The sequence below is a fragment of the Phaseolus vulgaris genome, chromosome 2, assembly GCF_051622355.1.
Source record: "Phaseolus vulgaris cultivar YP4 chromosome 2, ASM5162235v1, whole genome shotgun sequence".
Lineage (NCBI taxonomy): Eukaryota > Viridiplantae > Streptophyta > Magnoliopsida > Fabales > Fabaceae > Phaseolus > Phaseolus vulgaris.
Window position 1 is genome coordinate 22,681,718 of NC_143499.1, and position 20,306 is coordinate 22,702,023.

The 20,306-nt window shown below is 34.5% G+C and overlaps 1 protein-coding gene across 1 annotated transcript; it reads left to right on the forward strand.

Moving 5' to 3' along the window:
- Window positions 1–3,352: 3,352 nt before the first annotated feature.
- Window positions 3,353–13,048, forward strand: LOC150029050 (uncharacterized). Its single transcript, XM_090297905.1, has 7 exons — window positions 3,353–3,442; window positions 3,527–3,907; window positions 4,017–4,308; window positions 10,520–10,779; window positions 10,864–11,244; window positions 11,354–11,645; window positions 12,306–13,048. Exons 1-7 carry the CDS (start codon window positions 3,353–3,355, stop codon window positions 13,046–13,048), a joined length of 2,439 nt encoding a protein of 812 aa, XP_090154031.1.
- The last annotated feature ends 7,258 nt before the right edge of the window (window positions 13,049–20,306 follow it).

Below are 20,306 nucleotides of genomic sequence, written 5' to 3' on the forward strand. Positions count from 1 at the left end.
GGGACCTTCTATCTTTAGCTTTTTAGCTCAAATCATTCATCTTTAATCCAAATCTCCAATCTTCCTTAGAAATCTGCAATTAACACCAAATTTGGGAATAAAATACTTTTATTCAAATAAAGATCATAAAAAATGTAAAAAGGTATAAATTCATAAATTAGGGATTATTTTATATGTAAATTAGCAATAAATCTTCATAAGTGCCTATATTTTAATATGAAATATTACTGAAATTAGACACTTATCACTCTCTCTAACTTAGAATCTTGTTTGTCCTCAAGCAAAGTAAATGAATATATTTGAATTTAAATATCAAACAGCTGAATTCACTAAATTAGGGATTATTTTATATGTAAATTCGCAATAAATCTTCATAAGTGCCTATATTTTAATATGAAATATTATTGAAATTAGACACTTATCACATTCCTATAATATATTTTATCAGAAGTTTTCATTGTTCTGTACTTTCCAGAGCCATTTTTGGCCACAACAACATTAGCTTGAGAAGCAGCAGTATTGGTGTGTGGAGATGCAGATTAGTTGTTATAAATCACCTTTTCTTTGCAACTGAAGGTCACAGGAAATGCATGGAAGGTTATGGTGTGTGAATCATCGTAGTTCACTAATATGGTAATGGAAGGGAAGCTGCAGTTCTGGTCCAGTTCAGAATTATAGCCCCTGTACTCTGCATAATTATGCAACTTTGTGTTGTAAAAACAGAGCATGTATTGCAAAATAAAGTGCAGAAACAGAAATAGAGGATGTGCAGAAAAACCCTAACTTCTTCATAGTGCCGTTGAAGGAAATCTCGGAAGCATGGGTGAAGTGGAGACAGTTTCCAAGTTGAAAATCAAACGTTGCCCTTTCAACCTTGGATCGTGGCCGCACGAATCGGAAGTTGGGCGCCTCCGCACTGCTGGATTTTTGAACGTTGTAGATCGTTACGAGAGGAGTGGGAGGTTGACTCCTTCCTTCACGCTGGTCTTCCCTCTTCTGCGGCGACAACCTTGAACCCACTAGGGTTTGAAGAGGCGGCACCCTTGGGGGTTCTCCATCTATAAATACCGCTTTCCCCTCTTCAGAAAACACATCTCTCACCCATTCTCTTCATCTCCTTCACCCACCGTGAATCACTTTTTCTTCCTCCCACCTTTTGATTTTTCTCTTTCTTCATTTATTATAATATTTTATTCATTTTTCTGAGATATTGGGTTCATACTCCTTTTAAAGAGTTGCTTGCTAGTTCTGATCCTCGGAAATTACCGGAAATTTCCTGTTGTATCCTGGGGAACTGGCGGAATACACCGCGGATAAGTCTTTACGGACAATGATTACTCACTCCTCGGGAAATTACTTTTTGTTCGTTTTAAAGCCCTTTTAACTACAATCGTAAGGACTTATGGCTGAAAATCCGAACAACAACTGTTGGGTTTAATAGTGTCAAAGTTCAAGAGGGGGGTGAATTGACCTTTTAAAACTTTCTCGCAGAAACAGTGTTTAACACAGTTTACAGAAAATAAATCGATTTATGTGAAAATGAACAGATTTATTTCAGCACTGTTTTTGTTTGAAAAGCGTTTATACAGCAAGGTTAATCACAAGATTATGCAGATAGATTTTCCAGATGCACACACACTGATATTAGAACGAAAACCAGTGAAACACACAACAACAAACTTCAATTTCAAGCAAGTGATTAAGGTTGGATTGATAGCATGCCAATTAATTGAGTAACCTTTACAAACAACCTGTTCCAGTGAATTTTAACAAATTATAAGTGTTCTTCTTGAAACACACAGTTTTCCAGAAATTAAGAACAGTGAATCACAGAACAGCAAGCTTCAATTTTAAGCAATTGTTTAAGGTTCAATTACTAGCTTTGACAATTTCTTGAGCAACCTATCACAATCAATCTGTTCCAGTAGCTTTTAACAAATTTTATATGTTCTTATCTGACCCAAACAACTTTTCCAGAAATTAAGAACAGGATGACACGAGCCCAGAAAAAACAGATTTATTAATGAATGAACAGATTTATTTCTTTGCTGTTTTATCAATTATGCAGAAACTTAATTGCAGAGATTGAGAGAGAATGAACACAAGGCAGTTATACTGGTTCACTCAACTGAGCTACATCCAGTTTTCACCTAAAACCAAGGTGAAATTCACTAAATCACAACACAAACAACCACAATTCCCACTGTTCTTGAAACCTACAAGAACTTAGGTACTCTTGCTGAAAAAAACCTATTTCAACTCACACACACTTCTTCAAGAAAACCTATCAAGAAGAGTGTTCAACCAAACTATTACAAGAAATGAAAAGTGAAACGACTACATCTGATTGAGGATACAAAGATCTGCCTTAAATCAGTAGGCAAGATTGCTAGAACAGTAGCAGCACCTCACACCAAGCTTTTGGAACCAAACCAAGAACAAGCACTTTGTGATTTTTCAAAATCTTTGAAGAACAAATGCTAATCCTTTGTAAACTCTTAATTCTCTGCTGTCAAACTTGTTTTTTACAAATGTATGAACGATATTTAAACTCAGAAACAAGTTTTCATTTTATAGAAAACCAACTTATAACAGAATTTTCAAAAACAGTTAAAGCTGTTATAAAATGAACAGATTGAAAATAAAATGAACAGATTTATTTTCAAAAGCAGTTAGAGAATTTGTTAAGTGAGGAGACTTAGTCAACCATTCTGGTGCAGAGATAAAACTGAAAAACGTTTAAGCTAGATATGGCACCAGAGACAAAAAGAATCTATTCATTTACATATGAACAGATTTATTTTTCAAAACGAAAATAGAAAAGCTTAACTTATTTGAAACACAGTCGTTTTGAAAGATAGAAGACTTAGTCAGAATACATGATGCACAAAATCTAATTTTCACAAGACTTAGCCAAGGCACCAGTGTAAAAATGAATCTGTTTATTTAGAAAAAAAACAGATTTATTTTTATGCAGTGAACGTGTTTTTTGTAAAACATGTGAAAAACGGTTGAAGAAAACTTATGCTTGTTCTTATCACATGGCCAGTGGTTATGAGGTGAGTTACTCAGCAAAAAGCCCACTCTTAGACAACCTCTAAGCACTACCTAAGACATACTTAAAGCAAAGCAAAATACACATGAAATGTACATAGAAGTCTTCATCAAACACAATCTTGAAGGGACAGCAACCATCTTCAACAACGACGACAACACTGCTCCGGAAACATCAAATGTTGTTTCCGCAACGCAAACCATTTTTGTGAAACCTTTTCCGGACGTCTCCAAAATTGAAGTCTTCACCGGTCAGAACTTCCGACGTTGGCAAGAACGCGTGTCCACCCTATTGGACATGTACGGAGTTGTTCATGCACTTACAACTGCCAAACCCGACTCAACCACGGTTGCGAAACAAGTTGACGACTGGATCCATGCGAATAAGGTATGCCGTCACACTTTACTCAGTGTGTTATCTAACGATCTGTTCGATGTTTATGCTTCTTATAAGAATGCGAAAGATATTTAGGATTCTCCTATCCTCAAATATACTGCCGAAGACATCGTCATACAAAGGTTCGTAATTGCAAAATACTACCGCTGGGAGATGATCGAAGGCAAAGACATCAAAATCCAAATAAACGACTATCACAAGCTGATTGAAGATATCAAAACTGAAAGCATAAAATTGCCAGATGAATTCGTGTCCGAACTCTTGATCGAAAAGCTTCCGCAGTCTTGGACGGATTACAAACAACAACTGAAGCACAGACAGAAACAGATGTCTCTATCAGATTTGATCACCTACATCATCATTGAAGACACAAACAGGAAGGAGTGCGTTGCTGCAAAGGCCAAAGCTTTGTTTGCCAAAGCAAACGTGATAGAAGACAAACCAGCTCCAAAAAAGGTACGAGAAAAAATTTGATCACAAAAAGAAACCTAATAACAAATTCTCTCGTCCCAGTGGAACTAACCCCACTTTCAAGAAAAAAGGTAATTGCTTTGTTTGTGGAAAGCCAGGCCATCATGCACCTCAGTGCAGATATAGGGCTAAAAACAACTATCCTCCTAAGGCAAATCTAGCCGAAGGGGAATATACTATTGTGGCAGTCGTTTCACAAGTAAACCTTGTGACAAATGTGAGCAAATGGGTGGTAGACTCTGGGGCTACCAGACACATCTGTGCAAACATAAATGTGTTCACCTCCTACACAAGTGTGGGGGATGGAGAAGAACAAGTATATATCGGTGACTCCAGGACAACTCCTGTCCTAGGAAAAGGAAAAGTTATTCTGAAGCTCACATCTGGTAAAACTCTAGCTTTGAATTATGTGCTACATGTGCCATCAATTAGAGTTAATTTGGTCTCTGTGGCATTACTAAGCAAAGTTGGGGTTAAAGTGTCATTTGAATCTGACAAGATTGTTATGACAAAAAACAATGTTTTTGTGGGAAAGGGATATTGTGATCAAGGCCTTTTTGTATTAAACATTTCTGAAATTATGAATGAATCTAAATCTTCTGCTTATATTGTTGACTCGTATGATATATGGCATGCTAGATTAGGACATGTGAATTCTTCGTATGTTATAAAATTGCAATGACTAGGATTAATCAACATGCATGACAAACAAAGTAGTAAATGTGATGTATGCGTAGAATCTAAAATAACGAAGAAAACATGTCACTTTGTAGAACGTCAAACTGAAATTCTTGGTTTAATTCATACCGACCTTGCTGATTTAAAACAAACCATGTCTAGAGGTGGTAAAAATTAACATTTCAATAGCAATTATAAGAACAACTTAGAACGAAGCTCAGACGTTTAATAGCAATTAACATTTCAAGTCTATTCCTAGCACTCAAATATGATAAGTATTGTTGTTTAGGTCCGAACCCTAAAAATACCTCCCGGTCAGATTTAAGATTCTCAATTTGTCACAGAAAGTTAAAAGTAAAACAACAATACCAATAATCAACCAAGAACTGAATATTAATATATAAGATATCACCTCAATACATAAGAGTTTGAGCAGATTACTCCTAACCCCAAAGGGTAGAATTAGCCACGCATACTTCTAGCACCTTCCATTCTCCCAATTGCAAAAACTTGATGACTTTTTACGAGAAGTGCACCGCGTTTGTCAGAAGTAATAATTGTCCCTAAAGACGGATATCGATCCCACAAGGAACAGTGAATTATCAAGTACGATAATCGCTAAATATAAAAATAGAACAATTAAAAGAGTTTTAAATTAATTGTGTTGGCACTGATCAATAAGAAAACAGACAAAGGAATTAGTTGTTTCAATTGGAAAAATAAGGATTAGTTTTCTCTCTCTCACTCTCAAGTATTTTGATTAGCATGTTAATATTAAGTTCTTTGATTGAAATTGATGCCCGTATAAAAATCATTTATATCGATTCCTCACATATAAAATCCTTAAGAATGTCCCCTAACTATCGATCCCTCGCATAATTATAAGAACAACTTAGAACGAAGCTCAGACATTTAATAGCAATTAACATTTCAAGTCTATTCCTAGCACTCAAATATGATAAGTATTGTTGTTTAGGTCCGAACCCTAAAAATACCTCCCGGTCAGATTTAAGATTCTCAATTTGTCACAGACAGTTAAAAGTAAAACAACAATACCAATAATCAACCAAGAACTGAATATTAATATATAAGATATCACCTCAATACATAAGAGTTTGAGCAGATTACTCCTAACCCCAAAGGGTAGAATTAGCCACGCATACTTCTAGCACCTTCCATTCTCCCAATTGCAAAAACTTGATGACTTTTTACGGGAAGTGCACCGCGTTTGTCAGAAGTAATAATTGTCCCTAAGGACGGATATCGATCCCACAAGGAACAGTGAATTATCAAGTACGATAATCGCTAAATATAAAAATAGAACAATTAAAAGAGTTTTGAATTAATTGTGTTGGCACTGATCAATAAGAAAACAGACAAAGGAATTAGTTGTTTCAATTGGAAAAATAAGGATTAGTTTTCTCTCTCTCACTCTCAAGTATTTTGATTAGCATGTTAATATTAAGTTCTTTGATTGAAATTGATGCCCGTATAAAAATCATTTATATCGATTCCTCGCATATAAAATCCTTAAGAATGTCCCCTAACTATCGATCCCTCGCATAATTATAAGAACAACTTAGAACGAAGCTCAGACGTTTAATAGCAATTAACATTTCAAGTCTATTCCTAGCACTCAAATATGATAAGTATTGTTGTTTAGGTCCGAACCCTAAAAATACCTCCCGGTCAGATTTAAGATTCTCAATTTGTCACAGAAAGTTAAAAGTAAAACAACAATACCAATAATCAACCAAGAACTGAATATTAATATATAAGATATCACCTCAATACATAAGAGTTTGAGCAGATTACTCCTAACCCCAAAGGGTAGAATTAGCCACGCATACTTCTAGCACCTTCCATTCTCCCAATTGCAAAAACTTGATGACTTTTTACGGGAAGTGCACCGCGTTTGTCAGAAGTAATAATTGTCCCTAAGGACGGATATCGATCCCACAAGGAACAGTGAATTATCAAGTACGATAATCGCTAAATATAAAAATAGAACAATTAAAAGAGTTTTGAATTAATTGTGTTGGCACTGATCAATAAGAAAACAGACAAAGGAATTAGTTGTTTCAATTGGAAAAATAAGGATTAGTTTTATCTCTCTCACTCTCAAGTATTTTGATTAGCATATCAATATTAAGTTCTTTGATTGAAATTGATCCCGTATAAAAATCATTTATATCGATTCCTCGCATATAAAATCCTTAAGAATGTCCCCTAACTATCGATCCCTCACATAATTATAAGAACAACTTAGAACGAAGCTCAGACGTTTAATAGCAATTAACATTTCAAGTCTATTCCTAGCACTCAAATATGTTTAGTATTGTTGTTTAGGTCCGAACCCTAAAAATACCTCCCGGTCAGATTTAAGATTCTCAATTTGTCACGGAAAGTTAAAAGTAAAACAACAATTCCAATTATCAACTAAGAACTGAATATTAATATATAAGATATCACCTCAATACATAAGAGTTTGAGCATATTACTCCCAACCCCAAAGGGTAGAATTAGCCACGCATACTTCTAGCACCTTCCATTCTCCCAATTGGGTTACAATTCACTCTATGGTGTTTTCCTCTCAATCTGGCACACTAAGGTTGAGCCTCTAGCCCTCTATTTATCCTAGTTTTCTAAGGTTAGGTTGTTTATTGTGTCGCGCTAATGGGATAAATGATAAAACATAAAAAAATGCCCAATCTTTCTTTGCATCTTTTTCCATTCTGGGACCTTCTATCTTTAGCTTTTTAGCTCAAATCATTCATCTTTAATCCAAATCTCCAATCTTCCTTAGAAATCTGCAATTAACACCAAATTTGGGAATAAAATACTTTTATTCAAATAAAGATCATAAAAAATGTAAAAAGGTATAAATTCATAAATTAGGGATTATTTTATATGTAAATTAGCAATAAATCTTCATAAGTGCCTATATTTTAATATGAAATATTACTGAAATTAGACACTTATCACTCTCTCTAACTTAGAATCTTGTTTGTCCTCAAGCAAAGTAAATGAATATATTTGAATTTAAATATCAAACAGCTGAATTCACTAAATTAGGGATTATTTTATATGTAAATTCGCAATAAATCTTCATAAGTGCCTATATTTTAATATGAAATATTATTGAAATTAGACACTTATCACATTCCTATAATATATTTTATCAGAAGTTTTCATTGTTGTGTACTTTCCAGAGCCATTTTTGGCCACAACAACATTAGCTTGAGAAGCAGCAGTATTGGTGTGTGGAGATGCAGATTAGTTGTTATAAATCACCTTTTCTTTGCAACTGAAGGTCACAGGAAATGCATGGAAGGTTATGGTGTGTGAATCATCGTAGTTCACTAATATGGTAATGGAAGGGAAGCTGCAGTTCTGGTCCAGTTCAGAATTATAGCCCCTGTACTCTGCATAATTATGCAACTTTGTGTTGTAAAAACAGAGCATGTATTGCAAAATAAAGTGCAGAAACAGAAATAGAGGATGCGCAGAAAAACCCTAACTTCTTCATAGTGCCGTTGAAGGAAATCTCGGAAGCATGGGTGAAGTGGAGACAGTTTCCAAGTTGAAAATCAAACGTTGCCCTTTCAACCTTGGATCGTGGCCGCACGAATCGGAAGTTGGGCGCCTCCGCACTGCTGGATTTTTGAACGTTGTAGATCGTTACGAGAGGAGTGGGAGGTTGACTCCTTCCTTCACGCTGGTCTTCCCTCTTCTGCGGCGACAACCTTGAACCCACTAGGGTTTGAAGAGGCGGCACCCTTGGGGGTTCTCCATCTATAAATACCGCTTTCCCCTCTTCAGAAAACACATCTCTCACCCATTCTCTTCATCTCCTTCACCCACCGTGAATCACTTCTTCTTCCTCCCACCTTTTGATTTTTCTCTTTCTTCATTTATTATAATATTTTATTCATTTTTCTGAGATATTGGGTTCATACTCCTTTTAAAGAGTTGCTTGCTAGTTCTGATCCTCGGAAATTACCGGAAATTTCCTGTTGTATCCTGGGGAACTGGCGGAATACACCGCGGATAAGTCTTTACGGACAATGATTACTCACTCCTCGGGAAATTACTTTTTGTTCGTTTTAAAGCCCTTTTAACTACAATCGTAAGGACTTATGGCTGAAAATCCGAACAACAACTGTTGGGTTTAATAGTGTCAAAGTTCAAGAGGGGGGTGAATTGACCTTTTAAAACTTTCTCGCAGAAACAGTGTTTAACACAGTTTACAGAAAATAAATCGATTTATGTGAAAATGAACAGATTTATTTCAGCACTGTTTTTGTTTGAAAAGCGTTTATACAGCAAGGTTAATCACAAGATTATGCAGATAGATTTTCCAGATGCACACACACTGATATTAGAACGAAAACCAGTGAAACACACAACAACAAACTTCAATTTCAAGCAAGTGATTAAGGTTGGATTGATAGCATGCCAATTAATTGAGTAACCTTTACAAACAACCTGTTCCAGTGAATTTTAACAAATTATAAGTGTTCTTCTTGAAACACACAGTTTTCCAGAAATTAAGAACAGTGAATCACAGAACAGCAAGCTTCAATTTTAAGCAATTGTTTAAGGTTCAATTACTAGCTTTGACAATTTCTTGAGCAACCTATCACAATCAATCTGTTCCAGTAGCTTTTAACAAATTTTATATGTTCTTATCTGACCCAAACAACTTTTCCAGAAATTAAGAACAGGATGACACGAGCCCAGAAAAAACAGATTTATTAATGAATGAACAGATTTATTTCTTTGCTGTTTTATCAATTATGCAGAAACTTAATTGCAGAGATTGAGAGAGAATGAACACAAGGCAGTTATACTGGTTCACTCAACTGAGCTACATCCAGTTTTCACCTAAAACCAAGGTGAAATTCACTAAATCACAACACAAACAACCACAATTCCCACTGTTCTTGAAACCTACAAGAACTTAGGTACTCTTGCTGAAAAAAACCTATTTCAACTCACACACACTTCTTCAAGAAAACCTATCAAGAAGAGTGTTCAACCAAACTATTACAAGAAATGAAAAGTGAAACGACTACATCTGATTGAGGATACAAAGATCTGCCTTAAATCAGTAGGCAAGATTGCTAGAACAGTAGCAGCACCTCACACCAAGCTTTTGGAACCAAACCAAGAACAAGCACTTTGTGATTTTTCAAAATCTTTGAAGAACAAATGCTAATCCTTTGTAAACTCTTAATTCTCTGCTGTCAAACTTGTTTTTTACAAATGTATGAACGATATTTAAACTCAGAAACAAGTTTTCATTTTATAGAAAACCAACTTATAACAGAATTTTCAAAAACAGTTAAAGCTGTTATAAAATGAACAGATTGAAAATAAAATGAACAGATTTATTTTCAAAAGCAGTTAGAGAATTTGTTAAGTGAGGAGACTTAGTCAACCATTCTGGTGCAGAGATAAAACTGAAAAACGTTTAAGCTAGATATGGCACCAGAGACAAAAAGAATCTATTCATTTACATATGAACAGATTTATTTTTCAAAACGAAAATAGAAAAGCTTAACTTATTTGAAACACAGTCGTTTTGAAAGATAGAAGACTTAGTCAGAATACATGATGCACAAAATCTAATTTTCACAAGACTTAGCCAAGGCACCAGTGTAAAAATGAATCTGTTTATTTAGAAAAAAAACAGATTTATTTTTATGCAGTGAACGTGTTTTTTGTAAAACATGTGAAAAACGGTTGAAGAAAACTTATGCTTGTTCTTATCACATGGCCAGTGGTTATGAGGTGAGTTACTCAGCAAAAAGCCCACTCTTAGACAACCTCTAAGCACTACCTAAGACATACTTAAAGCAAAGCAAAATACACATGAAATGTACATAGAAGTCTTCATCAAACACAATCTTGAAGGGACAGCAACCATCTTCAACAACGACGACAACACTGCTCCGGAAACATCAAATGTTGTTTCCGCAACGCAAACCATTTTTGTGAAACCTTTTCCGGACGTCTCCAAAATTGAAGTCTTCACCGGTCAGAACTTCCGACGTTGGCAAGAACGCGTGTCCACCCTATTGGACATGTACGGAGTTGTTCATGCACTTACAACTGCCAAACCCGACTCAACCACGGTTGCGAAACAAGTTGACGACTGGATCCATGCGAATAAGGTATGCCGTCACACTTTACTCAGTGTGTTATCTAACGATCTGTTCGATGTTTATGCTTCTTATAAGAATGCGAAAGATATTTAGGATTCTCCTATCCTCAAATATACTGCCGAAGACATCGTCATACAAAGGTTCGTAATTGCAAAATACTACCGCTGGGAGATGATCGAAGGCAAAGACATCAAAATCCAAATAAACGACTATCACAAGCTGATTGAAGATATCAAAACTGAAAGCATAAAATTGCCAGATGAATTCGTGTCCGAACTCTTGATCGAAAAGCTTCCGCAGTCTTGGACGGATTACAAACAACAACTGAAGCACAGACAGAAACAGATGTCTCTATCAGATTTGATCACCTACATCATCATTGAAGACACAAACAGGAAGGAGTGCGTTGCTGCAAAGGCCAAAGCTTTGTTTGCCAAAGCAAACGTGATAGAAGACAAACCAGCTCCAAAAAAGGTACGAGAAAAAATTTGATCACAAAAAGAAACCTAATAACAAATTCTCTCGTCCCAGTGGAACTAACCCCACTTTCAAGAAAAAAGGTAATTGCTTTGTTTGTGGAAAGCCAGGCCATCATGCACCTCAGTGCAGATATAGGGCTAAAAACAACTATCCTCCTAAGGCAAATCTAGCCGAAGGGGAATATACTATTGTGGCAGTCGTTTCACAAGTAAACCTTGTGACAAATGTGAGCAAATGGGTGGTAGACTCTGGGGCTACCAGACACATCTGTGCAAACATAAATGTGTTCACCTCCTACACAAGTGTGGGGGATGGAGAAGAACAAGTATATATCGGTGACTCCAGGACAACTCCTGTCCTAGGAAAAGGAAAAGTTATTCTGAAGCTCACATCTGGTAAAACTCTAGCTTTGAATTATGTGCTACATGTGCCATCAATTAGAGTTAATTTGGTCTCTGTGGCATTACTAAGCAAAGTTGGGGTTAAAGTGTCATTTGAATCTGACAAGATTGTTATGACAAAAAACAATGTTTTTGTGGGAAAGGGATATTGTGATCAAGGCCTTTTTGTATTAAACATTTCTGAAATTATGAATGAATCTAAATCTTCTGCTTATATTGTTGACTCGTATGATATATGGCATGCTAGATTAGGACATGTGAATTCTTCGTATGTTATAAAATTGCAATGACTAGGATTAATCAACATGCATGACAAACAAAGTAGTAAATGTGATGTATGCGTAGAATCTAAAATAACGAAGAAAACATGTCACTTTGTAGAACGTCAAACTGAAATTCTTGGTTTAATTCATACCGACCTTGCTGATTTAAAACAAACCATGTCTAGAGGTGGTAAAAATTATTTTGTAACCTTTATAGATGATTTTTCTAGATACACCAAAGTGTATTTAATTAAACATAAGGATGAAGCTTTCGACATGTTTTTAACTTATAAAGCGAAAGTAGAAAATCAACTTAATAAGAAAATTAAGAGAATTACATCAGATAGAGGTGGTGAATATGTTTTATTTAATGACTATTGTGTAAAAGAAGGTATTATTCATGAAGTAACCCCACCATATTCACCTGAGTCTAATGGAGTAGCTGAAAGGAAAAATAGGACTCTTAAAGAAATGATGAATGCCATGCTTATTAGTTCTAATGCTCCTGATAATTTATGGGGTGAATCTCTGCTTACTGCGTGTTTTTTACAAAATAGGATACCACATAGGAAAACTGGTAAAACACCCTATGAGTTGTGGAAAGGTTATCAACCTAATCTGAAATACCTAAGAGTGTGGGGGAGTTTAGCTAAAGTGATGTTACCTGATCCTAAGAAAAGGAAAATAGGCTCTAAAACATCTAATTGTATGTTCTTAGGATATGCAGAACATAGTGTTGCCTATAGGTTTCTAGTTCTTAATAGTGATATAATTGAACACAACACTATAGTAGAGACAAAAAACGCTGAGTTCTTTGAACACATCTTTCCGCTAAAGAGTAGTGGTACATCTGAACAACCTATAGATAGTGTTAGTGATACCTTGAGTGAGGATGTTAGAAGAAGTAAAAGACAGAGAAAGGAAACATCTTTTGGAGATGACTTTTATACTTATCTAGTTGAGAATGATCCAATAAGTTTTGTAGAAGCTACTAGTGCTCCTGATGCTAAACATTGGGATAAGGCCATTAAAACTGAGCTTGAATCAATTAAGAAAAATAATACGTGGACCTTAGTAGATCTCCCTAAAGGAGCAAAACTCATTGGTTGTAAGTGGATCTTTAAGAAGAAGTAGCATCCTGATGGATCCATAGAGAAATATAAGGCAAGATTAGTAGCTAAAGGGTTTACCCAAAAACATAACATAGATTACTTTGATACTTTTGCACCTGTTACTAGGATTTCCTCTATCCGTGTATTGCTAGCCTTAGCATCTATCCATAAGTTAGTAATTCACCAAATGGATGTTAAAACAACCTTTTTGAATGGTGAATTAGAAGAGGAAATTTATATGACTCAACCTGAAGGATGTGTAGTTCCATGTCAAAAGGAAAAAGTATGCAAACTTTTAAAATCTTTGTATGGTTTGAAACAAGCACCAAAACAATGGCATGAAAAACTTGATAATGTTTTACTTTGTGAAGGTTTTTCTACCAATGATGCTGATAAATGTGTGTACTCTAGATCTGAAAATGGTGAATATGTCATTATATGTTTGTATGTGGATGACATGCTAATTTTTGGTACATGCAATGATATAGTTTTTCAAACAAAATTGTTTCTTGGATCTAAGTTTGAGATGAAAGACATGGGTGAAGCAAGTGTGATTCTAGGAGTTAAAATCATAAGGAAGGGAGATAGTATATTACTATCCCAAGAAAAATACACTGAGAAACTTCTAAAGAAGTTTGGTTACTATGACTTTAAGTCAGTGAGTACCCCTTATGATGCTAACTCTAAATTAAAGAAGAACAGAGGAGAATCTATTTCTCAAACTCAGTATGCCCAGATAATTGGGAGCTTATTGCATTTAATGAGCTTTTCTAGACCAGATATTTCTTATGCAGTAGGTAGATTGAGTAGATACACTCAATGTCCTAGTTAGGATCATTGGGAAGCACTTGCGAGACTCATGAAATACTTGAGAGGTACAATGGATTATGCCATTGAATATAGTGGATTTCCCGCTGTGCTAGAAGGGTACAGTGATGCTAACTGGATCTCTGATTCAGATGAGACAAAATCCACTAGTGGTTATGTATTTACACTTGGGGGTGGTGCAGTTACATGGAGATCAGCCAGGCAAACTATTATTGCAAGATCAATAATGGAATCTGAGTTTGTTGCTCTAGAAATGGCTGGTACTGAAGCTGAGTGGTTGAAAAACTTCTTAGCAAACATTCCTTTAGGAATGAAACCAACCCCATCTGTATCAATGCATTGTGATTGCCAATCGGCAATAGCTATAGCTAAAATTAAAAGCTACAATGGAAAGAATAGACATATACAATTGAGACATAATTTGGTGAAACAGTTGTTAAAGAGTGGAACGATTTCTATTGACTATGTCAAGTCAGAATGGAATCTGGCAGATCCTCTGACAAAACCCCTAGGGAGAAAAATGATTTTAGAAACATCTAGGGGAATGGGTCTTAAGCCACTTGCAAACAAACAAGTGATGGAAACCCAACCTTTGTGATTGGAGATCCCATGAATAAGGTTCGTATGGGTAAAAACAAGTCACTTGTTAGTTCTGCTAGCACAGATATTGATTTAAAATCAATTTTGTCCATTCCTATGGTGTGTGTGAAAGTGCTAGTTACTGCATTATCGAGAGGATAAACTTTGTGGTTAAAATTCAGAGGTAAAAGAGTTTTAACGATTTACAAAGTTTTAATGATTTTCATATCCCTTATGGGTGGTGTATGATTTGCAGCATATACTTGATGAAATCACCTATATAAGTGTCAAGTGGGGCCGCTTGCATGAGATCTTGGCAAGATTTCTATAGCACTCATGAATACCGGGCACGCGCATGGCCTAGTAGCGCAACACAGCGATAACAACAAGTAATGTGGGGGTGTATTGTGATTGATAAACCTCTAACACAGACTAAGTGTCTTGGTTCATATAGCTTGCTATACCAACTACACTATGTGTTAAGTTCATCAATCTAAGACTGGTTCATATAGCTTGCTATACCAGTTCTGATGCATTACACCTTAGATGAACCCAATTTTTTTTCTTCTTCTTATCTCTATGTTTTATCTTTTGCAATATGTGGGGGATTGTTGTAAAAACAGAGCATGTATTGCAAAATAAAGTGCAGAAACAGAAATAGAGGATGCGCAGAAAAACCCTAACTTCTTCATAGTGCCGTTGGAGGAAATCTCGGAAGCATGGGTGAAATGGAGACAGTTTCCAAGTTGAAAATCAAACGTTGCCCTTTCAACCTTGGATCGTGGCCGCACGAATCGGAAGTTGGGCGCCTCCGCACTGCTGGATTTTTGAACGTTGTAGATCGTTACGAGAGGAGTGGGAGGTTGACTCCTTCCTTCACGCTGGTCTTCCCTCTTCTGCGGCGACAACCTTGAACCCATTAGGGTTTGAAGAGGCGGCACCCTTGGGGGTTCTCCATCTATAAATACCGCTTTCCCCTCTTCAGAAAACACATCTCTCACCCATTCTCTTCATCTCCTTCATCCACCGTGAATCACTTCTTCTTTCTCCCACCTTTTGATTTTTCTCTTTCTTCATTTATTATAATATTTTATTCATTTTTCTGAGATATTGGGTTCATACTCCTTTTAAAGAGTTGCTTGCTAGTTCTGATCCTCGGAAATTACCAGAAAGTTCCTGTTGTATCCTGGGGAACTTGTGGAATACACCGCGGATAAGTCCTTACGGACAGTGATTACTCACGCCTCGGGAAACTATTTTTTGTTCGTTTTAAAGCCCTTTTAACTACACTTTGGACCTTTAGAAAACGCAGGTTTTTTGTGCAGGGAGTATTTGTATATCGTTTGGGTGTTGGATGCATATGGTAAGCATGTGTAGGAGCTAAAAAAAGAGGGTTGAGGGTTGCACCATGATTGAATATCTTTGAATGAGTAAGAGAAAGTAATGGAGGAAAATAGAAAGGGAACAAGTATAAGGGTTATTATTACTAAGGAAAATGAAGATATGATGATGATGATGCCATAATGACAACTAGCCCTATGGCAACACTTTGTTTTTCTTTGAGAGGGTTTAGAATGAGAGGATTTTTCGGGATGAGGATATGTGTGGGGTTGATGTCCTAAACTAAAGGGCTTTATATAGAGGAAAAGGTGGTTTGAAGGACCATTATGGATGAAAAGTTGTAAACCAGGGACTGATCACCATGTCTTACTTTTCTAAATCATTTTTGTATAACTCTATTTTCATGCACGTATGTTGGATCATTAGTATAAACTTTTGCAATTTATTAATTCATATAACATATTTAAGTTGTGTTCTATACTTTTCTTTAGCAATATTATGGAAAAAATTGGAGAAAGAAAATGAAGAATGGATAATATGTATTTAACTTTGAACTTAAGAAAGTGCTGACTTGTCCCAGTAGCGACAATAATCATCCCATAAAACACGTTATAGTTATATAGTATCTTTATTTTTGTATAATAACCTCTATATATATATATATATATATATATATATATATATATATATATAAATGAACTGGTATGCACTAATTAAAATGAACTAGAAGTCTTGGGCTTATTAGAAAGATAACTATTGGCATGAAACTTTCAAAATATAATTTTGTTAGAGTTTCAAAAGGCATTACTTAATGGTAAAATATGTGAAAATTGACCCTTTGCTTTCACTGGTTCCACCATTTGTAAGTGTTTGTCTTGTTTACAGATCACAGATCACATATATGTCCATATTGATGGGAATCTTACTTTCTCATTTATGGTTTTTTATATGTATACAAAATGTAAAATTTGTTGCTACTTGCAATGTAAAAATTTTGTGATGTAAGCCTGGTTTTTAACTAATTTTTTGCTTGACTGATTAGGAACCGAAGCAACATGAGCAGCTGGAGTTACATCAGGCGCCAAATGATTTAAGAGAATCATTAAATATAAAGTCAGTTGTGGATGTTGCACTACAGGCAAAGCCAAAAAGGTATATCAAAATAGTTTAATGGTTAAGTTTATGGTTGTGATTCCAGTTTTGGTTAATTACTTGAATGCATTTTTTATAGATTAGATCAATATGTAAACAAACCTCGAAATTTGTTGAAGAGGGCACTTACCTTAATCTTGGAGGTCAAACAAGCAATGATAATTTAGGGAATGTGGTTAATTTGTCAGATTTCCAGGTCAGATTATATGGATTATATGAGTTATTTACTTATTTTCCTAGCTCTGTGTTAACCTTGTGCTCTTTAATTTTGTAGGAAGGTGAAGATGCTGATTGGACTAGGGCAGAAGGTTTGATTGAGACCGGAGACAAAGAAGATGTGGAATTAGTAAGCTGCAATACCAAAGGTTTCATTGTAAGTACTTAGAAAGCGGTATGCTGGACTTTAGTTTGTTAATAGAAAAACAGTTTCTTAGTCTTAGATTGTTTCTTTAATTTATTCTGAACTCAATTAAACCATTTTACAGGTTTCTTTTGGTTCCTTGGTGGGATTTCTGCCATACCGTAATCTTAATTTCAAATGGAAGTTCTTTGCTTTTGAGACCTGGTTAAAACAGAAGGGCTTGGATCCATCAATGTACAAGCATACAAGTTTTGATACTGATATTAAGATGTTTTATCCTGATTCTTCTCCATCTCCGGAGATAGATGGTAAAGTTGAAGATAAAATTTCACCAGATATGAAATTGGAAGATCTTTTAAGCATTTCTTGAATTAGCATGGAGCATGTATTGTTGATTCAATGAATTGAAGTGTTCTTCTGAATTTTTTTTATGTTTCTTACGACAGGCTAGACTTCAAGTTGGGGATATAGTGAAATGCTGCATCCAGAAAATAGCTTACTTTGGAATTTTTGTTGAGGTATATACAACATTTCATGGTGTCACTATTATGGAGTTCAGCTTTACTAGCATATTTAGCTTTACATCACTTATTCCAGTGGAATTCCCTTGTTTGGCCTATTTATCGAGCTAAGCAGTAAGCACCTGGATACCCTTTTGTCCAGAGTTCAGAGTGGTGGTAAAAATTTCTAAATATTGATGTGATTATTAATTATTAATGTAGGTTAAAGGAGTTTCTACATTAATTCATCATTCTGGTAGGATACCATGGTAAATTACTCAAATACTTTAGTTGTGAATTTCACTTTTTATTGATTTTTTTTTAGTTATTCAACGATCCATCTCCATTCAAGGATAAAGATATAGAAGACATTAGAATGTATTGAACTTCATTCTTTTTAAGTGTTTTTATAAGATGTAAATTTTGATAGCTTATTAATTAAGGAATTTGTCTAGATAACATTGATATGCAAGTGATTGTTATCAATGAATAGAGTAAAATTGATTCATGATTAAGTTTGTCTGGAAATTTTATGCAATTGTTTGGAGACATTGATATGCAGGTGATTATTATAATGAATGGAAAAAATTTGATCAATGAATGAATTTATATGTAAATTATATGTACTTGTCTGGATGACATTGATATGCAAATGATTGTTATTAATGAATGAAGTAAAATTGATCAACATATGGGTTTTTCTGAAAATTGTATGCATTTGTCTAGATAATATTGATATGTAAGTGATTATTATTAATGAATGAGGAAAAATCGATTAATGAATGAGTTTGTCTGAAATTTATATGCAGATGATTGTTATTAACGAATGCTAGAAAATTGATAAAATAATCATTTTTTAAAAAAAGAAACAAACTTACTATGATGGTTATTACAATAAATGATATAAAAAGTCTTATTTACTATGACAGGTGTAAGAATATTTGTCATAGAAAATCACTTACTATGACGGTTCTGATGAGAACCATAATAGTAAGTCGTATTTTCTATGACGGTTGTTGAAATATCAATTATAAAACGTTTTGTCTGAATATATTATGAAAGATATTTTGTACATTTTATGACAGTTCATATACAATAGTCATAGTAAGTCAACTTACTATGTCAGTTTTTTAACTGACATAAAAAGTGCAGAGTTTTTATAACTCCCGATTCTATGTCCCTTCATAACCGTCATAAAAAATATTTTTTCCACTAGTGAAAGACTTTTTTTTCTGGAATTAAAAACATATATATATACATATATATATATATATAACATGTATTTTCTGTAATAGAATTGAAGTATTTCCTAAAATATCACTTATTTATTCGTTGCAGAGGTAGATCATTTGAGTTGAATAAGGTAAAATAAATATAAGAGCGTGTTTAAGGTTTATAAATCAATTTGGTAACTTTGAAAACTATATTGATTTGGACAGAGCCTATGGAGGATTTTTTAAGCAGCATGGATAAGCAAAAGAGTTTATAAATTCTTCCAGCAGAGTAAATGGATACATTGTTATATAATGTCTTCATCACATTTCTTGATGCTGTCTGATTATCTTAGGATATTTAAGTAGGTTGTTTCTTTATATTTTTGTTTATAGATATTTTGAGGAAGGAAATATTCATAAATTATATATTGGATTGAAGTATTCCTCAAAAAGTCCAGTACGAAATTTCTCATATAACAAAAAAATTTTCCTTGAATTTAATAATATTGTTTCTCAAAAATCACAACCAGTAACATGTATAAGATGAAATAAAAGAAAAATACAAGTAAAACACACTAGGTAAATACTTATATTCCTATAAAGATTTACCTAATTTATTAAGGAAAGAGTATAAAAGAAAATCCATGCAAACATCATAGGACAACGCAAGAATTTACATTCTCATCACTAAACATGGTGTCATCAAATGCATCCCCAAAGACATTAGAAGATTCAAATGTTCTAGTGGGTTGAATTTCTTCTACATTGTGAGACTCAGCTACCTCTTCTTCCCTCTCAGCCTCAGCCTGAGTCTCAGCCTCAGCCTCCTTCTCAGCCTGCACTGATCTCTTCGCCTCTTTCCCGCATGCACACCCCATTTTTATCTTCTTCTTCTCACTCTGATATATATTTTTCTGTATAAATAATCACACTTTCATTTAGTAAAATAATAATTACTTACAAAAACCTCTAATATATATAATACACTTTATCTAAATAACACTTAAAAAAAAATGAAATTGAAGAACAATAAATAACACACTTAGTATGTTCTGATCGATGCAGCTCACTCGGTTTGACAGAAAGTGAATTAACAAAAACAAACTCAGAACACAGCCATTTAAATAGACAAATGTTTAGCAGTTTATATTTATTGACAATCTGACAAAAAAAAATATTATTATTATACGATATAATGTACCTAATTACCGTATTAATAAGGATATATATAAATAATTTTTCTTGTATAAAAAAGGAAGATTAATTCACTATCATATTTTATTTACTAAAATATACTATGAATAT